Source organism: Petaurus breviceps, unplaced genomic scaffold, assembly GCF_028583685.1.
Source record: "Petaurus breviceps papuanus isolate PSGF00001 unplaced genomic scaffold, PetGlider_PUasm1.0 90696, whole genome shotgun sequence".
NCBI lineage: Eukaryota > Metazoa > Chordata > Mammalia > Diprotodontia > Petauridae > Petaurus > Petaurus breviceps.
Window position 1 is genome coordinate 2,157,585 of NW_027187314.1, and position 23,986 is coordinate 2,181,570.

Genomic DNA, 23,986 nt, shown 5'->3' on the forward strand with positions numbered 1-23,986 from the left:
TTTTATTTCTTACGTAAATTAGCCAGACTCCCTATCAGCAAACATTGATTAACCCCTTTCTATGAACCAGGCACTGTACTAAGTAAGGGAATAGAGAAATAAAGGTAAAAACTCATACACTGTCCTCAAGGGGTTTACATTCTAATGGGGAAGACAATTCAAAACTGGCAGTTGGGGTAGGGGAATAAGTGACCAAGAAGGGCCTTTTTGAAGATGGGAGAGAGAACACTTCAGAAATGGAGGGTAGCCAGTGAAGAGGGGTGAAATCATGAGTAGCAAGGATGCCAATATAGTTGGATCACAGAAAAATAAAAATAGCTAGTATTTATATAATGTTTACAAAGCACTGCATATATGTTATCTCATTTAAATGCATGGAGGGGGAGTGCAGGATAGGAAAACTAGAAAGGTAGGAAGAGACCAGGTTGGGAAGAGCTTTAATCGCCAAACCTGGGATTTCATGTTTGGTCCTGGAGGTAATAGGGAGCCAGTTGGAGTTCATTGAGCAATAGGGAATGACCTATACTTTGGGAAAATCACTTTGGCAGCTGAGAGAAAATAAATAAGAGTGAGGAAAGATGTGAGGCAAAGAGATCATCCAGAAGGCTGTTGTAATAGTCAGGACATGAGCTGATTGGGGGTAATGGCAGTGTGAGAGTTAGTGCAGGAGATCTAGAGAAAATCTAGTTTGAGGAATTTCATTTATAGAGAGGTAGAGAATTTGGAGTTCAGACATTGAGCCACAAAGGTGATTTAGTGGTTGGGAACTACAAGAAAAAGCTAAAGAACTGAGATCATTCAACTTGATTTAATAGCATTCTTCAAATAAAGTATTTAAAGCAGTTCATTACTTAGAGAATAATAATAAACTTTTTCTTTACCAAAATATTAAAAGGAAATGGGCATACACTAGAATAGGGCAAATTTAAGGGTGAAGATTTGCTAACAGTGAAAGAAGTTAAAATCTAGGGTGAATTACAAAATATTTAATTATTCATCTCTAAGAAAATAGAAGCAAAATTTTTCTTAGGCCCTCTCGCTAATAAAAAATGACATTAAAAGTATCAAAATGTTGTTCACTGATATTTTGTACTTTGGAATTTTCAAAACCTTTATTCATTTGAGCTTCACACCAATCCAAATGGGTAGGTTATACAGGTATCAATTATTATTATTGTTATTTTCATTTGAGGAATTTGAGACTCAGGGAGGTCAAGTGGCTTGCTAAGGTAACATCTGCATCTGAATTGGCTTGATTCCAGTGCTACCCTTCAGTCTTGCCATACTTCCTTTAATATATGGTAGGGACTACCATATAAGAAGAAAAATTTCAAACTTGACTAAGGGAATTGACTCTTATTTGGAGGTAGGTGTCCTTCCCTTTCCTTTTTGGTTTGTGACACTGACCTGATACAGCAAAATGGCATTTGATGCCAATATCTGATAATAGATATAAAGATTCCACATCATATACATTATTACCTTAAAATATTTTTCTTCACTCAGCTCTCTTCAGTTCAAAATGTAGTCCATTGTGTGGCAGACCATATTTGATAAATCATGTATGTGTCAGTGTTGTGGGTTTCCTCTGAGTTTCATATATATAGTTCAAGAATTCTAATTGTACTTGTCAGCTTTTTTGACTCTATTTTAGATATGGAAAGTATTTAGCTTGGATAGATTAATGTTGGTCATTAGGCTAATTTACAAGCATTAATTTTCAGACAAATAACTCTGTGAGCCATGACCCCATTTTTATAGAATTGGGAACCAAGATGGAATGTGAAATATACATTGACAAAGGAGAGCTGTTAAAAGGTTTTACCTTAGGTTGTTTTCCCTTTCTTAACACAGACCACAGTAACTTTACTTTCTTCATGTTAGAACATTAATACTTAGAATTTTAGTTTGGTTAAGTTGTGAACCTTCTTATCTTTTTGGAAATGTGCAGCTCCTATGGCAATAAGTAGTAATATTCCCATTGTGTTACAAGTTGGCATAAAAAATTTGATTGTTCAGAACTTAAGGAAAATCCTTCAGGTTATTTAGGGGGTCTCACTTTCCTTTGCTGCTACTTTAACAAAGCTGGAGAAGAGAAGGAAGGCCTGCTTTCAAGGAGCTGTATCCCTCAGAACTTTAGTAGAAGTCCTTCTCTTTTCCTGGCACCCAGATTATACCTTTCAGGTAAGATAGTTTCCATTTTCTTTGAGCAGAAACCGTGAATTAGGACAGAATTCAGTCCACCCCACAAAAAAAAGTTTATTTAAAATAGAGTCTATCATTCTTATCTATTACTGCAAAATAAAATAACTAGCTTGTAACCATTTAGTCACATTTATCTGTAAAATTGGTATCCTGTTTATTAGATTATTTTTATCAGCTAAGTAGATTGAGATTTCTATATAGATTTTTAGGTAGCTAACATACAATTAAAATTTTTTTTTTAATTGATCATTATATAAGCATTAGAATGAGTTTTTAATACCTGGGGTAGTACCTTTACTTAGGTAGTACTACTGAGTCTTCTTAATAGCAAGCAAATGTAATCCTGTAGCTATTTCGTTGAAGTATTATCAATAATTTATTTAAAGGAGAATTTTTTTCTCGTTACAATTTCCTCCTCTGATGTTATGATACATATAAATTATGAAACTTCATCTCTGGACATTTACTTACCTTATATGACCAAGATGAGAGAAGTTGCTTTTCTGCAAAACTAAATAGTTTCTACTTAATTGTCTGCTGCAGAACAGCTGCTGATACCAGAAAAATGCCGTCTCATCATTGGGCCCGTTGTGTCCACAAGAAGCAGACAGAATGACTGTAGCTACCCTGTCTGCTTTGGCACTCTCCCTTTTTCTCTCTCTCTATGGTTTTCAGTGTGATGAAGAGCAGGAGAACAATATTCTGTAATTAAGGATTCCATTAAGTTGAAGAAAAGAGCAAATGGGGGATGTTTGTTCTCCAAGCTGAAAAAATTTGTCTGGGGTAGGGGGATATAGTGCTAGTGGTGTAGAGAGAGGTGGGTGGAGAGACGAAGTCAGGGCTGTTTGTTGAATATACTGTTAAGGACTGTTACCATCCTAATTAATCAAGTTAGAAATTACAGCTGTAGTCGGTTTCCCCCCAATTCTTGTTATCAATTTTCTTCTCTTTTGAGACAAAGCAAATATAAATTTTGTGTTCATTTGTCATTCGTTCTTTGACTTCAGCATCTCTGAAAATAACAATGTAGCACAAAAGACCAGTATTTACCTAGTTGTAATGTGGGTTGCCATGGTGTTTTGCAAATTATTGCAATTATGTTCACCATGCGAGTCGCCCTTGGTAACTGGCGAAAAAACTGATAATCCTGTTTTGAACAAAAGGTCAAATTGCTGAATAGAAAGTCTTGATTAACTAAAAGATGTACAAAGTGGAATTATTTCCTACCATTCAGAAATAGTTCTTGATCGGGTTTGGGGGAGGGGGTGAGTAAGTACATCTGATTACTGAAGTACAAAGCATTGAAAGGATGTTGTCTTGAGCCTTTCATGTAGTCTTAATGGTGGCTTTTTTGTCAAATTTACCCATTTGCGGCATTGAAAGAGGCAGCTGCATTTAAGCTGGAGAGATGGTGCTTTTTCAAGAGTTCAGTGCATGAAAAGTTCTCAGCAGTATCTGCAGTTTACTAGTAGCCCCTGGTCTATTAAAACTGATGTGCTGCATTTGAGCCCATTGCTCTCAGTACTTGTGAAACCCTCTGGCTGATGATCTAATAAAGTGCTCTTACTGGGCAATCTCTGATCAGCTACTTAAAAAGGAGGTCTGGGGTGGGGGGTGGGGAGGGTGAACTAGGGAGGGAAGGGGGAGAAAAACCTCACATGCGATCAACTTGAGTGTAGGCAAGAAAGGATACATGAGTGGCTAAACTGAAAGGTTTTGCTACATTATGATGATAATTTGTATCTAAGCAATTCATATTTCATTTTTTTTCTTGTTTTGGTGTCCGAAGATCACTCAGCATATGCACTGCCAGCACTAGCTGAGTGAGAAGCTTAATTTTGAGGAAATTTTATCAGATACTGAGAATATTTTTTTCTTTTCAGACCTTTTAGCATTAGCTTTATTTATTTAGGCATGTGGTATATGTAAACCATATGTTGAAAAAGATAGTTTTCTCCTGATCCTTCCAAATTCTGGGTTGAATGTCATCTCTATGAATGTAGGATTAGGGGAAGTGCAAGTGGTTGGATTTTTTTTTTTAATGGCCACCTGAAAATCAATTCTCAAAACTTTTGAGAGCCTGTGTGAAAGTGGCATGAAAGCAAAGTAAACCTTAACAAGTTTGGGGATCTCCATTCTGCATCACCTAGCAACCCCATGGCTCAGCCAGTTCTCTTGTCTGCCTTCAGTCCTGTTTACAGACTATTCATCCTGCCCTTCGAAGCCATGAAAGATATTCAGTTTCATTAGTACCGTTCTCAAGGAGAAAATAATTAAAGTTAAATGAACAAACATTGCTTGGTGATGGTCTGAACTCCAGTCTGGCTTTAAGGTGACCAAACTGTGAGCCAGTTTCTTAGGACTTTTCATTCTTCTGTTATTTGTTTTTGGTGCCAGGAGGCCCATATATTAAATGATACATCATGAATATCACTTGCACAAAAGTACAACTTTTAAATAGATTTTAAAAAAGTAAATGGAAAAGCAAAAACTACTCAATGATAGGGAATCAGAGTATTCTGCCTGGAATGTGGGTGTATGGGTGTGGGTGGGTTTATGTTTCCCCAAAATTATTCTAGTTAGTCCATATTCATCTTGATGAGTAGAAGGAAAGGAAAGAAAGCTCTTTTAAAAACCAGTTCATTAATACTTTCCTTCAAAAGTTATGACATACTGTATAACCATTAAGACTCCACCTCCTTAAAAAAATCACTGTTTAAAGCCACTTCACAGTGTTTTATGTAATGGTTCCTTAAATTCACCCATTTTTGAGATTTTTAATTTTATTTGAAAAGAATGAATAGTTAGGAGCTTTAAAAAGATGTACACTTGCATTTGAACCTTGATCCACTTGACTGTATCTTTGTAGTACTTTCCCTGGAAAGTTCACGTTTGGGTGCCCTGAAACATGCCAGCTAAGAATATTTTTCCATAAATCTTTAGTGGTTGAATGTATTGAAAGCCATTTGGTCAAATTAACTCCTGAGGTTACTGCTTTAGTTGGTATATATCTAATTTGATAGGTTTTTTTTATCAAGTACTTGGAGAAGATAATAATGAAAATTGTTTTCTCATATTCTCACCTTTTTAAATATTAATATAAGTACTCTAGTGAAACATTCACTATCTTAATTCCATCTGATTCTTTTCCATGTTGAAATAAATATGTACCATAGTTGACACATGTATTTTTCACCATTCATGTTGGAAAATCAGACATTCATTGCTCTTACTCTGTTGCATCCACAAGTCACATGAAGCTTCATATAAAAATATATCTTTTATAAAAGGATTTGTAATACAATAGAAATTAATGGAATGTAGAAGGAAAACTGCTCTCTGTTTCCCTTATAAAGCGGAGCCAGGGCGCCTATGAAATCCTGAATCCTTACTATTTGTGTTTTGTTAGATCTCTAACATCTACAATACATGACTGGGCTGTGTGAGTGCTTTGTGTTTTGTTGACAGTTGACAGACAAAGCAAAATTATTCCTGAAGCAAGGTACTGTGTACTTAGTTGTGACCTATTATAGCCTAAGAATGTAGCTTGCCTTTGAGTTGGATGAATAGGGAGACCATTTTATAGAATAGACTTGAATATACTATGAGAGGTTTTTAGCTGCCCCTACAGAAAGACATGTCCTCCATTGAACCCTCCCCCCACCCCCCCATGTAATTTTCCATATAAAGTCATTTTAAGTATATTTTCCCCAGTTGCTTGCATGGAGACAATTTTAACTGCTCTGGTATTGTCCTACAGTGGTAAAATAAAATTGCTGGTAATTGTTGGCTTTCTCCCCACATAGTACATGCAGCAGGCTAAGATGGTTTGTGTGTAGCTCTTTAATGTTCCTTAGGTATATCTTCTGGTGCTCAAACCCTGATTGGAAATTAAGATAACAAGGCTGGGGTATTGGTTTTGATGTGAGGCGAAGTAGAACATACTTGCTAATTTATTTTATAATGCACAATTGCTAAGGTTAGAATTTGTCCTCTTGTGGTACTATTATATGTGTTAAAATGAGGACCACTGTTTGCATCTAACCTATCATAAGGACTTGGGAGTGCTCCATTATCCTTTCAGCAGACTGATGGCAGAGCCTGGTCTTTGCACAAATGAGAAGATCAATAAGTTTCAGATATCTTGTATGAAATGACATGCGACGGTACATTTAAAGAGATGTCTTGCTTAAAAATCAATTTTAATAACATTTAAAACTCTTACATTGACCTAGAAGATACTTTCCACTTCTCTGTTTCATTTGATAATTTTGTTAAAAGTGTTTTTGTATTAACTTTGTCCCATAGTTAGTCCTTATTTATTTATTTTCTGTGCTCTGCTCTTTCATCTCCTGCATTGGCACCTCTGAGACTTAATAATCACTCTTTGACATGCCAGCATGTTGCTTTGTAGAGGATTTAACTTTAAAAGCAAAATTATGTTCCTGTTAAAACTTCCCCTGGAGACCTTAGAAAATTTCTCCCCCAGTTTTGGGTGCAAATGTGGGTCAGATAGCAATTTGTTTTTTGATATTTCTGGAAATCCCAAATCATAACATGTCATTCTCTAGCAGCAGCTGTGGGCCCATACTGTGCACAGTCTAGAGGAAGACCCATTTTATATGGGCGATAATTCTGTCATAAGGAAATGTGTCTGTAAGGGAACCCCAGAATATTTATGAAGGTTACACTTAGATTAAAAGTGCCTAAAAGGACTTTTCCTTTCTTCCTCACAGGGAATAGGATAAATATACAACATGAGACAGTGACAGAAATGAGTACTACTTTCCCAGAGTTGGCCATTTTATCTAATATTGTTGACATTTATAAGTACAGAAAAGTAAGGGTTCTCATAACTCACCCTACCTACTCTTCCCTAAACCAGGCAGCAATCACTACAAATCTCTGCACTATACATATATGTATATGTATATATATATATATTTACATAAAGATATATATTTTTTTCTGTCTTATAGTCTGAAAACAAAAGAGCCATCTCAATGAATGTGCTGCAAGTTTCTCCAGGTGTGCTCTTAAATTTTGGATGTTGTGTTGTGGATAAGAGAAAGTTTATCAATGATTTTATTTCATGAAGCATGATTAATATTCACAGAATTAACAAAACCAGTCCATTGTATGGCCTCAAAACATGGCAAACCTCAAGCTTACAAAGAACTGAATTATATAACAACTCCTATTCCAGGGAAATCAAAGATGACTGAGTCTCCTGACCTTTTCGTAGTGTTGCCAACCGATGTTTGATGTGCCACAGTTTCTCATGGCAAAGAATACTGTGCTATGAGCAAACAGACCAACCTTTGAAAACTGTTGTCTGATCTGTACCTGAACAAGAATGCTTTCTATAGCATGCTCAGCAACTGGGCATCCATTCTTCTCATAAAATCTCTAATGGGATGGAATGTACCACTTTCCGAAAGCAGCTGATTCTGCTTTTGAATACCTTGAACTGTGAGGTTTTTCCTAACATCAGGACAAACTTCTTTTCTCTTTGACTTCTCATTTCTTCTAGTTTTGCCTTCTAGGGTCAATCAGGACAAGTTTAATCCTTTATTCACTTGATAACCCTTCAGATGCTAGAAGATAATCTTGGTGTTGCCTTTATGTTGCTTCCCTAGTCTAGACATCCCCAGCTCCTTTATACAGTCCTTATATGCCATGGTCTCAAGGCTCTTTACCAGCCTGTTTATGGATCTTCTCCAGCTTATCAGTGCTCTTTCTAAAATATGGCCTCCAGTAATGACCATAGTACCTCAGATTTGGGTGTGATCATGACAGAATTGTGGAACTATCAATTCCTTGGTCCTGGACATTACAACTCTTACTAGGTTCCCCATGAAAGTCACACCGTTAAAGAAAAAAAGGGCCTCTCATCATTCCTTCCCTTTTCCTCCAGTGAGTGCTGAGAGCTACTCTCTCAGTAGAGAGGCAGCTTGCTGTAGTAGACAGAGAGCTTGCCTCAAAGTCAGGAAGACTTGGGTTCAAGTCCTGCCTCTGACATATGCTGGCTAGGTGACTCTAGGGCATTTAAACTCCCTTGCTCTGGGCAACTCTCCAACATAAATCTGCCTTGGTAGAGGGAGTTTACAGAAGTCCAGAGACCATATTTCTATTTATAACTTTAAATTGTTCTTTTTATTTCATGGCATATCTAAGAACAGTTTTGACCAAATTAACATGCTTATTTCATAGCATATTAAGATAATGCTTTAAAGTCTACAAAATACATTATTCACAGGAGCCCAGAGAGGCAGATAGTGTATTATTACTCTCATTTTAGAATAAGAAACCTGAGCTTTAGAGAGTTTAAGTGACTTTCCTTGGCTCATGCAGCTAGTAAAAATCTGAACCAGAATTCTGCTTCTAGGTCTCTATTGACTTATAATACTGATTATATGCTTAATTGAAATGAATAAATAATGGTCATGATCTTTATCATCCAACTAAGAGATGGTTCTGTGCTTTATATTCTAAAATAATTACATTTCTCAGGTTCTTAACTACTTGGTTAAAGTTGCCTTGAGTTCCCTCCTGGTTGTTGTTTAAATGATTTTTTGTTGCTGATATTCTATAATCTTGGGGACTTATTTGGTGCTCATCAAAAGTGAAGGATAGGGGTGGCCAGGTGGTACAGTTAGTAAGAGTGCCGGCCCCAGCGTCGGGAGACCTGGGATCGGTTCCGGCCTCAGATACTTGGCACCCACACAAAAATAACTGGCCATGTAACCTTGAGCAAGTTACTTAACCCCGATTGCTTTAAAAAAAAAAAAAGTGAAGGATACTTATCATATGAAGACTAATCAAGTAACCAATATTAATTGCATATGTACTATACATAAAGTAGGTGGCAGAAAGTTACTGTCCTCTTAAAAGGATGATAATAATAAAAGGTGGTAAGTGCCAAGTGAGTTGTTCAGTAAAACTTATCTCCATGTGAGCAACTGGAGAAAATATGCTTAAAATTACTTTACATAGAAAATTGCATTTTTTGGTGTCTGGAGGAAAGAAGAATTCAGTGGACATTACTGTTAAAGAAGACTTTGGGGAGCTACAAAATGAACTGGGTCTTTAGTGATGAGTGGATTCCAGGCAGTGAACTGAAGTAGGCAAGGACACCAAATTGGAAATGCTTTAGTCATATTTGAAAATAGTGAGTAAACTAATTTAACTATAACAATAGCAACTAGAGTAGTTAGTTATTTTGTTCAGGATTATAGAAGGTCTTGAATATATAATATTGAGGTTGAAAGAGGGCTATATCTAAACCACTAGAAATAAGAGAAATGCAAATTAAAATAACTCCTAGATTTCACCTTATAACCATTAGATTGACAAAGATGACAAAAGGTGAAAATAGTAAGTGTTGGAGGGGCTTTGAAAAGTCAGGCGTGCTAATGTACTTTTGGTGGATCTGTGAATTAGTAAAACAAACAATTTGGAATCATACTAAAAAGATCACTAAGTTGTACATACCCTGTGACCTAATAATATTGCTACTGGATGTATACTCCCAAGAAGGTCAAAGAGAGCAAAAAATTCAACATATACAAAAGTATTTATAGCAGCACTTTTTGTAGTAGCAAGAAACTGGATAGAAAGTGGTACCCATCAACTGGTTGATTGAAAAACTGAGAGAATTGTGGTATGTGCATAAAATGGAATATTATTGTGCTATAATAAATAATGAATGTAAAGATTTCAGAGAAACTCAGGAAGACTTATACAAATTGATGCAAAGCAAGTAAAATCAAGAAAACAATTTACATGATGACCTCAGTAATGTAAAAGAAAGCAGTGTTGAAAAACTTAAGAACTCTCACCAGTAAGTGACCTTAGAAGACTTGCTCTTGGCAGAAAAGTTGATGGACTGTAAGTAGGAAGTCAAGCATTTTCAGAGGTAGTCAAGTGATTTTTTTTTTCTGAACTAAAAATGTTTATTTATTACAAGGAAACATTATAAGAGGGAGAGGAATCATTGGGAAAGTACAGATCTTTTTTTAAGGCATCAGTAAAACATTTAAAGAAAAAAGTGCCTTAGACTTACAATCAAGTGACTAGGGTTCCGTTCCCAATTCCAAATAATTAATATATCTGCATGGTCATGGACAAGTCAGTTAACCTTTTTGGTCAAACTAAAGAAGTAATAATTCTGGGGCGGCTACGTGGCACAGTGAATAGAGCACTGGCCCTAGAGTTAGGAGGACCTGAGTTCAAATCCGGCCTCAGACACAACACACTTACTAGCCGTGTGACTTTGGGCAAGTCACTTAATTGCTTCCCCCCCGCCCCCCAAAAAAAGTAATAATTCTAATTGTACTTTTTTTCCCAGGGAGTTATTTTAAAGAAAGTTTGAATTGTAGACCTTAAAGTTCTGTATGAAAGTGAATTTTTTCCCCCTTTTTTTTGCCTTTTTTTTTAGGGCAATTGGGGTTAAAGTGACTTGCCCAAGGTGACACGGCTAGTTTTTGTGTTGTGTCTGAGGCAAGATCTGAACCCAGGTCCTCCTGACTCCAGGGCCCGTGATCTGTTCACTGCGCTACCTAGCCACCCCGTGAATTTTTGTTTAGTTGTTTTTTTAGTCATATCTGACTCTCCATAGCCCCAGTTAGGGTTTTCCTGGCAGAGTTACTTGGAATGATGTGCCATTTCCTTCTCCATCTCATTTTATAGATGAGAAACTAAGGCAAAAGAGTTAAGTGACTTGCCCAGGGTCACATGGCTAATAAATGTCTGAGGCCAAATTTAAACTCACAAGGTCGAGTCTTCCAGGTTTCAGGCCTGACACTATCCACTGCACCACCTAGCTGTAGGCAGTGGGAAACAAAAGTTTATGAATATATGGTGGTGTCATGATGAACTAGTGCTCTGTGACTATTAATCTGGCAATTATGCTCAGGATGAATTGAAGATAGGAGAAGGTGAGTGAAGGAGAACATTTAGAATGCTCTCAGAGTTACTGAGTTTTGTGGTAGTGGGAATGAAAAGAATATGGGGACTTCATTGCCTGGTTAGATATGATGTGAGAAGAATAAACAATTTTATTATTCAGAAGACTTTTTAAAAAGTATAAAATTGAGTTTTTTCGAGGTAAATGTACTAGGAATTAAAGAACACCGAAATTGTCTTATATTGGGTGTCAGATCTAATTTTTGTCCTTTGTGGTAATAAGCCTTTTAACGTAATCACTTATAGTTTGTATGTTTTGTACATAACACTTAGATCAGATAGTTTATTTAGGTTCTTGGATTGTCTCAGCATTGATCTATAGCTAGAAGTAAAATTTGCAACAAGGTTTCCTTTAGTCTGACACTAAAAGCTTAGTGTGATAGGTTCATCATTTTGTGGAGGTAAGCAGAATTCTTCAAATGTAAGTTCTGCAGGTCCCATCATGCTGAAAAGGCTTTGAGTATGTGTATGGACCATATGTCTGTTTCTCTGTTTTATAAACAGTTATGTCTAAATTTTCAGGAATGGGTTAATGATACTTAAAACATATGTGAGTAATCTGATGTCTGCTATCCATTAATGAAAAATAGAATGGGGATTACAGATATCTAAAGGTCTACATTCTATACTTGAACAATTAAACACATATATTTTAGGCCTTCATTTTGTCCATAGCTGAATAAAAACTTAGCAGTTATGTAAAGACTCTATTGAACAGAGGATAGCATTTAACTCTTAGGAAAATAATCAATTTTTTATCCAATTCAGGCCATTAAAATCTTTGCAATAAGCTTTTTTTTTTTAGTTCTAAAAATGCTTACATAAATTTGAGGCCTTCTTTCCTTAAAAAGAAGCAGGAAGTGGTACAATGACATGGCTTTGACATGAGAAGACTTCTCTAGGAATTCTGAATATGGCTAGTCACATTTGATTTCTGAGCCTCATTTTTTTTTTATTTATACAATGAAGGTGTAGCACTACAAGATGTGTGTGTCTTCTAGTTTTCAATCCAATTCTTCTCTGAGGGTCAGACCACCTAAGCTGGAAGAGCTTAAACACATTATCTGCATAACAGTAAATTTTTTTGTCTACAACAATTCTCAAAAAAGACTAAAAAACAAGAAAAAAACGATCAATTTGTAGTCAGGTTGTGGTCTGCCTTGGTAAACCTTCCTGATAAAGGTGGTTGTAGAATTAAACTATTCTAGACATGAGAACGTACACACAAATGCAATAAAGTATGTTTAAATTGCAGTAATTGAGAATGCCTCAACTTATAATTTGAAATTGACTCACATCCCCCCCCCCTTTTTTTTCTGTGTCCACATGGAAGCCATTTGAATTGAGTCACCAGAGAGCTACTTTTTATCAGTCTGAACCAATCAATTTTTTAGTAGTTTTCATATAATTATCTTTATGAATTTTTAATCAGTCAGTATTGAGACTGAAGCAGGTGATATTAGCTGAAGTTGTGTTAAATTGGAGACTGTTTTCATTTGTTTTTTTTTTTAAATTCTATAAGGTGATTCATTTGGTCTTGTGATTTGCCCCATTGCAGACTACTAAAATACTGAGCATGTTGGGCTACAAATATTGTCACGTGCTTTTTCCGCAGTAATGTCTTGGTTTGGTTTAGTCAATTGAGATCAGTCAAATAAGAGTTAACAGAAATATAGTTGATAAAATTAAATTTGAACAGCATATATTGAATTTGATTGAAATATATTTTCCTTTAGAAAAGTTTTATTTAAAGCAAATCAAGACCAGAAGCTTAATTATCAAAGCAAAACAAGAGACATAAAGAACTAAGGGCTTCTAATATATTTTTTTCAAATACAGTTCCCATTCACACATTTATCTGCATGTTTAATTTCCATGCATAATAGCCCTAGTTATTGTTGTCATTTGTAAAGAGAGATTAACAGATAGTAAGTATAAACAAACTCAAATAAATACTGAATAGAGAAGTGACAAAGAAGAAAAGACCTCTTTAATGTTAATTATCACGGGGAGGAAGTCTAGACAATTTACATTACCTGGGCTCTAAATGAATTGAAGGGACATTTAGTTAGTAACTTTGTCAGAGGTAGAGCTAAATGTTTGCTTTTAACACAGGTGATATAACAATTTAGTGTCTCTCTGGTTGGTACTGAAGTTGTAATGCATTAAAAGAAATGTTCCAACAAGTGACCATAAGTACAACTTTTTAAAAAAATAAATTTTAGAGTTGTTACATTACATGTATATTAATAAATTATTGTTTTAAAGTTTGGTAATAGTTTTCAATCTACTTGCCTTTTTTGTGTTCATTTAGCACTGTGAAAAGAAAGTGTCTTAGGTTGGGTAGTCCCTTGATGAGAATGATAGCTTTGTTTAGTACAGTAATAAAATAGCTCTTTACAAAATACCTGTGATTTACTCCTCAGAAATCATATAAAGTATTCTCTAGAGGCATGGAGGTGATCTGGGTTTGTGATTTAGTTAGTGTAGGGAATTTCTGGTGTGGGAGCTCCTTTATTCTAGTATTATTACCCTCATTTTACAGGTGAGGAAATTCAGAGTCAGAAGTTGAGTGACTTGCCTTGTGTTACAAAAATAGTAACTGAAAGAACCAGATTTTAAACTCAGGACTTTGGGCTCTGAATCAGTTTTCTTTTTATCATGCTAAGCTATTCTTGACTATACATTTAAAAGAGTATTCTTAACATGATGCCTCAGTAGAGTTCAATAATAGGAGTAAGAATTCTGGAAGAATGGTGGAGTAATAACATATATTCACATTTATCATCTGATATTTTGTTTCTGTTCCACCATTTATTTAATTTTTTCCCTAAGTAGCACTATGATGTCCTTGGGAATGGGGCATTGATAGTATTGAATATGTACTTTAGGAAAAAAATTGAGGCGCCTTTTCTATCTGTGACCTGTATTTAAAATACAGTGGTTAAAGCTTATCTTAAACCAAGAAAACTGGTATTAGGGCTTAGATTAATTAGCTATTTATTCTACTCTGATGCTTCATTGTGGTATATGTTCTAGCTTTGGCAAGGCAGGAAAGGACTTCAATACAGTCTACTCTGTGTCAATTATGCAAGGGCCTGCATAGGTAAGTTCAGAAGTATATGTCACCAGATTGGTTCCAGGGTGGTAGATTTTCAACTATAGTCAGTGAATAAGCATTTGTTACAAGCTTGATAGTTTCTGGGCAATATGCTAAGAACTAGAGATCCAAAAAGAGACAAAAGACAGACCCTGACCTCAAGAGCTCGAAATCTAATGATAGCACCTAACTCAGTGTACAACACATTACAGGCAATTCATAATTACTTGTTGAATTGAACTGGGAGACACATTTTTTTTAGATGTAGAGAGGCTGTGATCTGATCCGCATAGATGATAGGAAGAACCCACAGTGATAAAATCATGGCTTCTCAAAATATAGAAGAAAATGCACATATATTTGACTACATGAATTATAATACCAGGGGTTTTCTCCTTTTTTGTTGTTTTTTTATCTATTGGATAGTTCTTTGATAACTTTTTTTTTAAGATCCATTTAAGTGTTCCTTCCCCCCCCCCCCCAATTTGTTCTCCGACTTCGTAGGGCATGTTTAATCTTTTACACAGCCTGACACTTGATTATAGACTATATTATAAATTCTCTACTTTCCCCCCACATCTGTAAGTCTTTCATCTACCAAGTCTGTAATCTCCTCAAAGGCAGAGACTGTTTTCTTTTGTGTCACTTACAGTGTTAGAGAATCTAAGAGATGAAGGGGACCCCAAAGGCCTTCTATTTATTCCAGTTTATCCAACCTATTCCTGCTCAAGCATCAGTCAGTGAAGAAGCATTTATTAACTGCCTGCTGTATATATGCCAGGTGCTGTGCTGGCTGCCAGAATACAAAGACAGCATTGAAGGTAGCTCCTTTTTTGAGGACTTGCATTCTATAAGGGGAAACACATTCGCTTAGGTTTACATTTAAGAAGATACAAAATAAATCAAAGTGATTTGGGGAAAGCCATGTAGAGCTTGTGAGTATATGGAAAGACCTTAAGGACACAGCACTTTTGTTTTCATGGGGCCTGAAGATGGTGTGAGGCAGAGGTGGGGAGGCAGTGCCTTCTAGGAGTTGTTGTTATTGTTCAGTTTCAGCTCTTAATGTGTCTCAGCTCTTAATGACCACAAAATAACCCCATTTTTGTGGTTTTCTTGGCAAAGGTACTGGAGTAGTTTTGTCATTTCCTTTTCCCAGCTCATTTTAAAAGTGAGAAAACTGACACACAGTTAAGTGACTTTCCTAGGGTTATACAGCTAATAAGTGTCTGATGCCAAATTTGAACTTGGGAAGATGAATTCTTCCTGACTCCAAGCCTAGCACTCTATCCACTGTACCTCCTAGCTGCCCATTCCGGGTGTAACCTGTGCAAAGGGACAGAAACAGGAAGTGGGATGTCATATGTGAGGGAAAGTATAGGGCCATTCTGGGTAGCCTATGGTGTGCATGAGAGGATGCATATGCAATAAGTCTGGAGAGGAAGACTGACTAGATTGTGAGGAGCTATACATGTTAGAGGAGTTTATATTTTTTTCCTAGAGGCAATAGGGAATGCTTACTGGAGTGTTGTCACCTGGGGAATGCCATTGTCAGATTTGTACTTCGGGGATATCACTTTGGTGGCATTATGGAGGATGAACTGAAGAAAGGAAAGACAAATATGAAACCTTTGCAGTGGTTTGGGTCAGTGGTATTAAGACTCAAGAATAAACTGTGCGTAAGAATCCCCGTGGACTGCATATTGACTTAAAAAACCATATGTTAGTATTGTTTTCTATCTGCTTTGTTAAATATTTCTCAATTACATTTTAATCTGGTTCTGGTTGCAATTGGGCCTGTAGGCCACTTGTTTGATGTTTTCTGGTCTATGTGGCAAGGTCCTGAACTAGGTTGGTAACTGGGAACGGAAAGAAGGATTCAGTTAGAAATATCCTGGAGATGGGAACAACTGATTGGATATGATGGGGAGAAGGTAACAGAGTCTGGGGATTGGGGATGGTGATGCCCTTGACAGAAACAGTAAGTCAGAAAGGGTGGTGGTTTGGGATGAGAGATAATGAGTTCTGTTTTAGACTAGAGGACCTCTTTTTGGAAATGCCCACCAGTCAGGTGGTGTTGTAGGTCTGAAGCTGAGGAGAAAGTAGGGTCTGTTCTGTGCCCTAGCAGTCATGTGCTTAGAAATGACAATCCAGCCTACCAGCATAGCTCGTTCTACTTTGGGTGGCTCTAATTGTTCATAAGATTTTTCTTATCTCAAACTTAATGCTAACTTTTTGTCACTACTGTTGCTCCTAGTTCTATCTTCTACAAGCCTAATCTCTTTTCTGCCTCACAGCCTTTTTAATATTTGAAGGTGGTTATGATGTCCCCTATATGTCTTCTCTTTCAGGACTGATTCATCTGATTCCTCTTGCATGTTTTCTACTCGTCCTGCCATATTGATCACCTTTTTCTGGATACATTGCAACTCATCTCATCTACCTTAAAGTGTAGTGCTTAGAAATGAACACACGGGGCAGCCAGGTAGCACAGCAAGTAAGAGCACCGGCCCCAGTGTCGGGATGACCTGGGGATCGAATCCGGGCTCAGACACTTAGCACCCACCCAGAAACACCTGGCCGTATAACCTTGAGCAAGTTACTTAACCCCAATTGCTTAGGGGCGGCCAGGTGGCTCAGTGAGTAAGAGCATCGGCTCCAGTGTCGGGATGACCTGGGGATCGAATCTGGGCTCAGATACTTAGCACCACACCCAGAAATAACTAGCCTTGTAACCTTGAGCAAGTTACTTAAACCCAATTGCTTAAAAAAAAAAAGAAATTAACACAGTACTCCAGATATGGCTTTCTTAGTGCAGTATTGGGCACATTGTGTATGATTCATAGATATTTGATGAATCCCTATAAACAAAATTCATCAGAATCATGTTGTTTCATAGGTACAGCAATGAAATGTGATACATGATGCACATTGTTCATTTTTATTAACTAGGAATATTTATGACAGCATTAGTAGTAGGCAGGGGGCTCTAGACTAGACTTACTTTAGTGTGCGAACACCATTAGATAAAGCAGGAATAAGTGACCAGTACTTTATCCTCGTTTTGTATGTCTCTAAGAGCAAGAAGCATTCTGTTCTGAAAGAATGTCAGGCTGTGTGCAGTTGAATGGAAAGTTACCCCCTCCCGATTAGTGTTTCTCCCTTCTGGCTGAAGAGGTCTTGCTTCCCAATCAGGCAGGGCAAATGATCAATGCAGGAGGGAGTATCCAGTAGTAGAGATTGAGAATGATTACCCATTCCTGACCAAAGGGAGTCAATCTGAAATTCTCTGTGTGCTCCTGTGTTTCTCTTGTGTTTTTTCCTCCATTTCCTCTTCCTTTCCTTATATTGCAGGTTAAAAGACAAAAGAAAAACTATTTCAAATCTAAATCCATATCCTGAAAATGCAAAATTTTATGACTGAGATCTAAAAGGGAGAGGTAATAGCTACATATCTGCCCTCCCCACTTGACAAACAAAGGGAAGAAGGCAAATAGAATCATTCCTCGAAATGAGTCGTAGATCCAAATGCCTGAAAAAAATTAAGAAGAGAGTGAGTGAGTGTGTGTGTGTGTGTGTGTGTGTGTGTGTGTGTATGATGTATGGGTGCCCACATATACATATACTTTAACTAGGAAAATAACAGAATTCTAAATTAGGGAAGGAGGTACAAAATAAATACCATTTAATATTTTTGTATTTATCAGAGGGTATTGATTTTTTTTCATGTAATTAATTTCCCTTATAGAAATGTTGACTTTTGACAGTATTTGATATTTTAGGTGACCCAGTTACTTCAGTAGCACTCTAGTATTTAGCATCCATATTTGGAAGACTTCTTTATATTCACTTTGTATATTTTATGATACTTTTCTTCTGAAAGACTCAAGATACATGTAAAATCTTAAAGGAGCAGTACTTAATATTAGAACTATTGAAAGGGAAGGAAGTAAAGAATTAAGATGTGAAGAATGAGGCTTGGTAAGTAAGGGAAAGTAGTGCTTCTTTTAAATCATTTTAATTTAAATGGAAAACTCATTTAAGTCCTGGGGTCCCTAGGGCTAGTGGGGTCAATCTAAGGAATAATTTAATTAGTTTTAAAGAAATGGGAACAACCAAGGAACTTAATACCTTCTTTAGTGCTCTTTCTAAGTGACCTACTAAAGTTATCAATTTACATGTATATAATGATTTAAATTTTGTTGGTTTTTTTTTTTTTTAAGCAATTGGGGTTAAGTAACTTGCTCAAGGTTACAGGGCCAGTTATTTCTGGGTGTGGTGCTGAGTGTCTGAGCCCGGGATTCGATCTCCAGGTCGTCCCAACACTGGAGCCGGTGCTCGCTGAGCCACCTGGCCGCCCCTAAGCAATTGGGGTTAAGTAACTTGCTCAAGGTTACAGGGCCAGGTGTTTCTGGGTGTGTGCTAAGTGTCTGAGCCCGGGATTTGATCTCCAGGTCTTCTCAACACTGGAGCCGGTGCTCTTACTTGCTGTGCTACCTGGCCGCCCCTGTTGTATTTTTTTAAGGAGCAAAATGTTGTAAGTAAACTAATGTGTGTGCTTTTAAAATTTTCATTTCAAAGAACTTGCTTATTAAATGAATAGGAAATTGAAGGATATGAAATGCTTCTTTAGTGAAAATTAATGATATTTTTGGTGACCATTTCAAATTTCTTGTGAAAGTTTGGTGAAAAACAAATGCATCATTGTAATAAATATTATAGATATTTGTACTTGAAACAGATCTTTATGTTTTCTCTCCAGGGTTGGTTGATATGTGAAGAACCAACATGTCAGACTAGAACTCGTCGACTTCCCCTTCAGTTCTCCCGCAGTGGACCTCTCTGTCAGACATGCACAAAAGCTACTCTCAAACAAGAGGTAGGTTTATAAATTACCATACTGCATATAGGTAGACTGTGATTTCATGCATCAGGTGAGATGACTATGTAAGACATTTTGTAAACTCTAGAGTGTTATGTACCCTTTAATACTTGTCTGGTAAAGCAAAGAATTGTAGAGAAAGAGTATGTATTTACCCATAGGTCATTGTTTCATTTACCATTTAGAGGAGCTGCTGACATTTCTGTCCCCTCATGCAGACACTACTGCATGATCAGTCATAAAGATCAGTCATTGCCACTGTCTCACCCAGGCTATTGAAGTAGCTTCCTAATCTTCCTGTCTCTGATTTCTCCTCTTTTTGATCCATCCTTCACAGAGCTACCAAAGTGATATTCCTTAAAACGGATATAACTTATGTCATTCCCCTGCTCAAGAAACTCTAGTAGCTACCTCAAACTTCTGTTTGATTTTTAAAATCCTTTAGAATCCAGCTTTAGCATACCTTTCCAAGCTTATTTCACATATTTTCTTTTACACATTCTCCTTGCTAATCTAACTGACTTGCTTGTTCTTATCTGGTATATGAGGTTCCTTCTCCTGCCACTGTGTCATTGCATAGGCTGCCCTCCATGACTAGAAGTCACTCTCTCCTTAAGCTTTGCCTCATAGAATCAGTCTCTAGATGCATTCAGAACCCAGCTCAAGATCCATGTCCTGTACTGATCCTTTCCTGATCCTCTACACACATTCCCCCCCCCCAACTACTATGCTCCCTAGAAAATTACTTTTTATATATTTTGTAATGAATTTTATGAGTACATATTGGTTTCCCCAAAAAAAAAAACAATGTAAGCTCTTTGAGGATACTGAGGATCTTTGTATTCTCAGCACCTAGTACAGTGCCTGGCACTTATAAAAGCATTGAATAAATACTTAGAATTGAATTATTATCATTATCATGCATGTGTCTTCTAGAACTGTGAGAATAAGAAAACTAATTTAGTTTTGATTCAGTGGTAATAGTCTAATACTGAGTAGAAATAGTTTAGAAAATAGAGCTTTAGCTTTACCTAGAAGTAATCTCCATTTTGTTGGAAATTGTGGGTTTTAGTTAATAATTTGAAACAAGAATTCTCTGATGTGTTGATTAGAGTTTTGTGGTGGCATCTCCATAGGATCATAAACTCAGAGCTGGAAGGGACTTTAGAAGCTATCCAGTATAGTCTTCAGTTTACACGTGGGGAAACTGAGACCCAGGGACACAAAATGATAAACCCAGTCATGTAGTGTCTAGTGTTCTGTCCAGATTGAGAATTTGCCCATTATCTGCTGTTCATTTCAGCACAAAAAGTATGATATCTCTAATAGACATTGGCATGTCCTATAAACAACTCTTTTTTTAATTTTAATTTTTTTATTAGTTTGTTTACTTTTAGTTTACAAGATTCAATTCCACAATTCCTTGAGTTTCACATTTTGTTCCCCTCCTTCCCCTCTCCCCCATGGCGGCATATAGTCAGTCAAGTATAGGATCTGTAAATACTTTCACATTAGACATTAGTCAGGTTATAAAGAGGGATTGCATCAGATGGAATGAAAAATGGTAAAGAGGACATAAAACCAAATAAGAAAAGGAAAAATATCAGATAGTTTGCTTCAATCTGGATATAAACTCAGTTCTTTCTAGTTCTTTCTCTGGATGTACACATTTCTCTCCATCATGAGTCTTTTGGGATTGACTTATGTGACTGCATTGCTGAGAAGAGTCCTGTCTATCAAAGTTGGTCATCACACATATGTTGTGTCTGTAATTGTGTACAAATTTCTCCTGGTGCTACTCTTCTCATTCAGCATCAGTTCGTATAAACCTCTCCAGGTAAATATGAAGTCCATCTGCTCCTCGTTTCTTATAGCACAATAGTATTCCATAACATGCATATACCACAACTTGTTCAGCCATTCCCCAATTGATGGGCACCCCCTTAATTTCCAATTCTTTGCCACCACAAAAAGAGCTGCTATAAACATTTTTGTACATATGGGTCTTCCTCCCACTTCTATGATCTCTTTGGGATATAACCCTAGGAGTGGTATTGCTGGGTCAAAGGATATGAAATTATTTATAGTCCTTTGGGCATAATTCCAGATTGCTCTCCATAAGGGCTGGATCAGTTCACAATTCCACGAGCAATGCATTAGTGTTCCAGTTTGTTTAGTCACAAAATCTTTCCCTCTCCACAAATCTGACAGGTAAACTATTCCTTGTTTTCTGAGACTGCTTACAGTATTAACCTTTGTACCTAGATCATGCACCCAGTTAGACTTGATTTTGGTATATGGTGTTAGATAATGGTCTATGCCCAGTTCCTGCCATACTATATTCCAATTTTCCCAGTAGTTTTTGTCAAACAGTGAGTTCTTATCCCAAAAACTGAGGTCTTGGGGTTTATCAAATAATAGATTACTATAGTCGTTGACTTCTGAATCTCGTGTGCCTAATCTATTCCATTGATCCACTCCTGTATTCCTCAGCCAGTACCAAGTAGTTTTGATGACTGCTGCTTTATAATACAGATTGAAATCTGGTATAGCTAGTCCACCTTCCATAACATTTCTTTTCATTAATTCCCTTCATATTCTGGACGTTTTGTTCTTCCAAATGAATTTTATTACTATTTTTTTCTAGCTCTATAAAGTAGTTTTTTGGTAAATTAATTGGTATGGCACTAAATATATAATTTAATTTGGCTAAAATTGTCATTTTTATATTAGCTCGACCCAGCCATGAGCAATTGATATTTTTCCAATTAGTTAGATCTGACTTTATTTGTGTGAAAAGTGTTTTGTAGTTGTGGTCTTTTGGGTCCTGGGTTTGTTTTGGCAGGTAGATTCCCAAATATTTTATAATGTCTACAGTAACTTTAAATGGGATTTCTCTTTCCATTTCTTGCTGTTGAATTTCATTGGAAATATGTAGGAATGCCAAGGATTTATGTGGGTTTCTTTTATATCCTGCAACTTTGCCAAATTTATTTATTGTCTCAAGTAGTTTTTTACTTGATTCTCTAGGATTCTCTTAAGTATATCATCATATCATCTGCAAAGAGTGATAGCTTGGTCTATTCTTTGCCTAATTTGATTCCTTTGATTTCTTTTTCTTCTCTAATTGCTACTGCTAACATTTCTAGTACCAGCCTGAATAAGAGGGGTAATAGTGGACACCATTGTTTCACCCCTGATCTTATGGAAAATGCTTCTAGCTTCTCCCCATTACATATAATACTTGCTGATGGCTTTAAATAGATGCTACCTATTATTTTAAGGAAGGCTCCATTTATTCCTATACTTTCTAGTGTTTTTAATAGGAATGGATGTTGTATTTTGTCAAAAGCCTTTTCTGCATGTATTGAGATGATCATGTGGTTTCTGCTAGTTTTATTGTTGATATGATCAATTATGCTAATATTAAACCATCCTTGCATTCCTGGAATAAATCCTACCTCATCAAAGTGTATTATTCTTGAGATAAGTTGCTGTAGTCTTTTTGCTAATATTTTATTTTAAATTTTTGCATCTCTATTCATGAGGGAGATTGGACTATAATTTTCTTTCTCTGTTTTATCTCTTCCTGATTTAGGTATCAGTACTATATTTGTGTCATAAAAAGAATTTGGTAGGACTCCTTCACTAATTTTCCCAAATAGTTTGTAGAGTATTAGAATCAATTGTTCTTTAAATGTTTGATAGAATTCACTAGTAAATCCATCTGGCCCTGGAGATTTTTTCCTAGGGAGTTGACTGATGACTTGTTCAATTTCTTTTTCTAAGATGGGGTTATTTAAGTAATTTACTTCCTCTTCAGTTAATATGAGCAACTTGTATTTTTGTAAACATTCATCCATTTCCCTAAGATTGTCAAATTTATGTGCATACAATTGGGAAAAATAATTCCTAATTATTGTTTTGATTTCCTCTTCATTGGAGGTAGATTAACCCTTTTTATTTTTGATGCTCATAATTTGGTTTTCTTTTTTTTATTATATTGACTAAGGATCTATCAATTTTATTGGTTTTCTCATAAAACCAGATCTTAGTTTTATTTATTAATTCAGTAGTTTTCTTAATTTCAATTTTATTAATCTCTCCTTTGGTTTTCAGTATTTCTAATTTAGTATTTAATTTGGGGGATTTTGAATTTGTTTTTTTTCTAGGTTTTTCAATTGCATGCCCAATTCGTTGACCTCCCTTTTCTCTAATTTAATCATGTATGCACTCAGGGATATAAAACTTCCCCTAAGAACTGCCTTTAATTTAAAACAAATTTTGGTATGTTGTCTCATTATATCATTCTCTTGAATGAAATTACTGATTGTTTCTATAATTTCTTGTTTGACCCACTCATTCTTTAGGATTAAATTGTTTAATTTCCAATTAGTTTTTAGTCTGTCTTTCCATGACCCTTTATTGCATATAATTTTTATTGCATCATGATCTGAGAAGGAAGCATTTAATATTTCTGCCTTACTGCTTAGAATTGTGAGGTTTTTATGCCCTAGAACATGGTTGATTTTTGAGTATGTGCCATGAACCGCTGAGAAGAAAGTATATTCCTTTTTATCCCCATTCACTTTTCTCCAGAGATCTATCATACCTATCCTCTCTAAAATTCTGTTCACCTCCTTAACTTCTTTCTTGTTTATTTTGAGGTTGGATTTATCAAGTTCAGAGAGGGGGAGATTAAGGTCTCCCAGTAGTATAGTTTTGCTATCTGTTTCTTCCTCTAATTCCTTTACCTTTTCCTCTAGGAATTTGGATGCTATACCACTTGGTGCACATATGTTAAGTAATGATACTGCTTTATTCTTGATGGTGCC

The 23,986-nt window shown here is 36.2% G+C and overlaps 1 protein-coding gene across 1 annotated transcript in view; it reads left to right on the forward strand.

Moving 5' to 3' along the window:
* POLA1 (DNA polymerase alpha 1, catalytic subunit) overlaps positions 1-23,986 on the forward strand; it is a 344,356-nt gene that overhangs the window by 186,219 nt on the left and 134,151 nt on the right. The window contains exon 35 of the mRNA XM_069065646.1: positions 19,032-19,148. Within this exon, the coding sequence (XP_068921747.1) occupies positions 19,032-19,148 (117 nt within the window). The remainder of the gene's footprint in view (positions 1-19,031; positions 19,149-23,986) is intronic.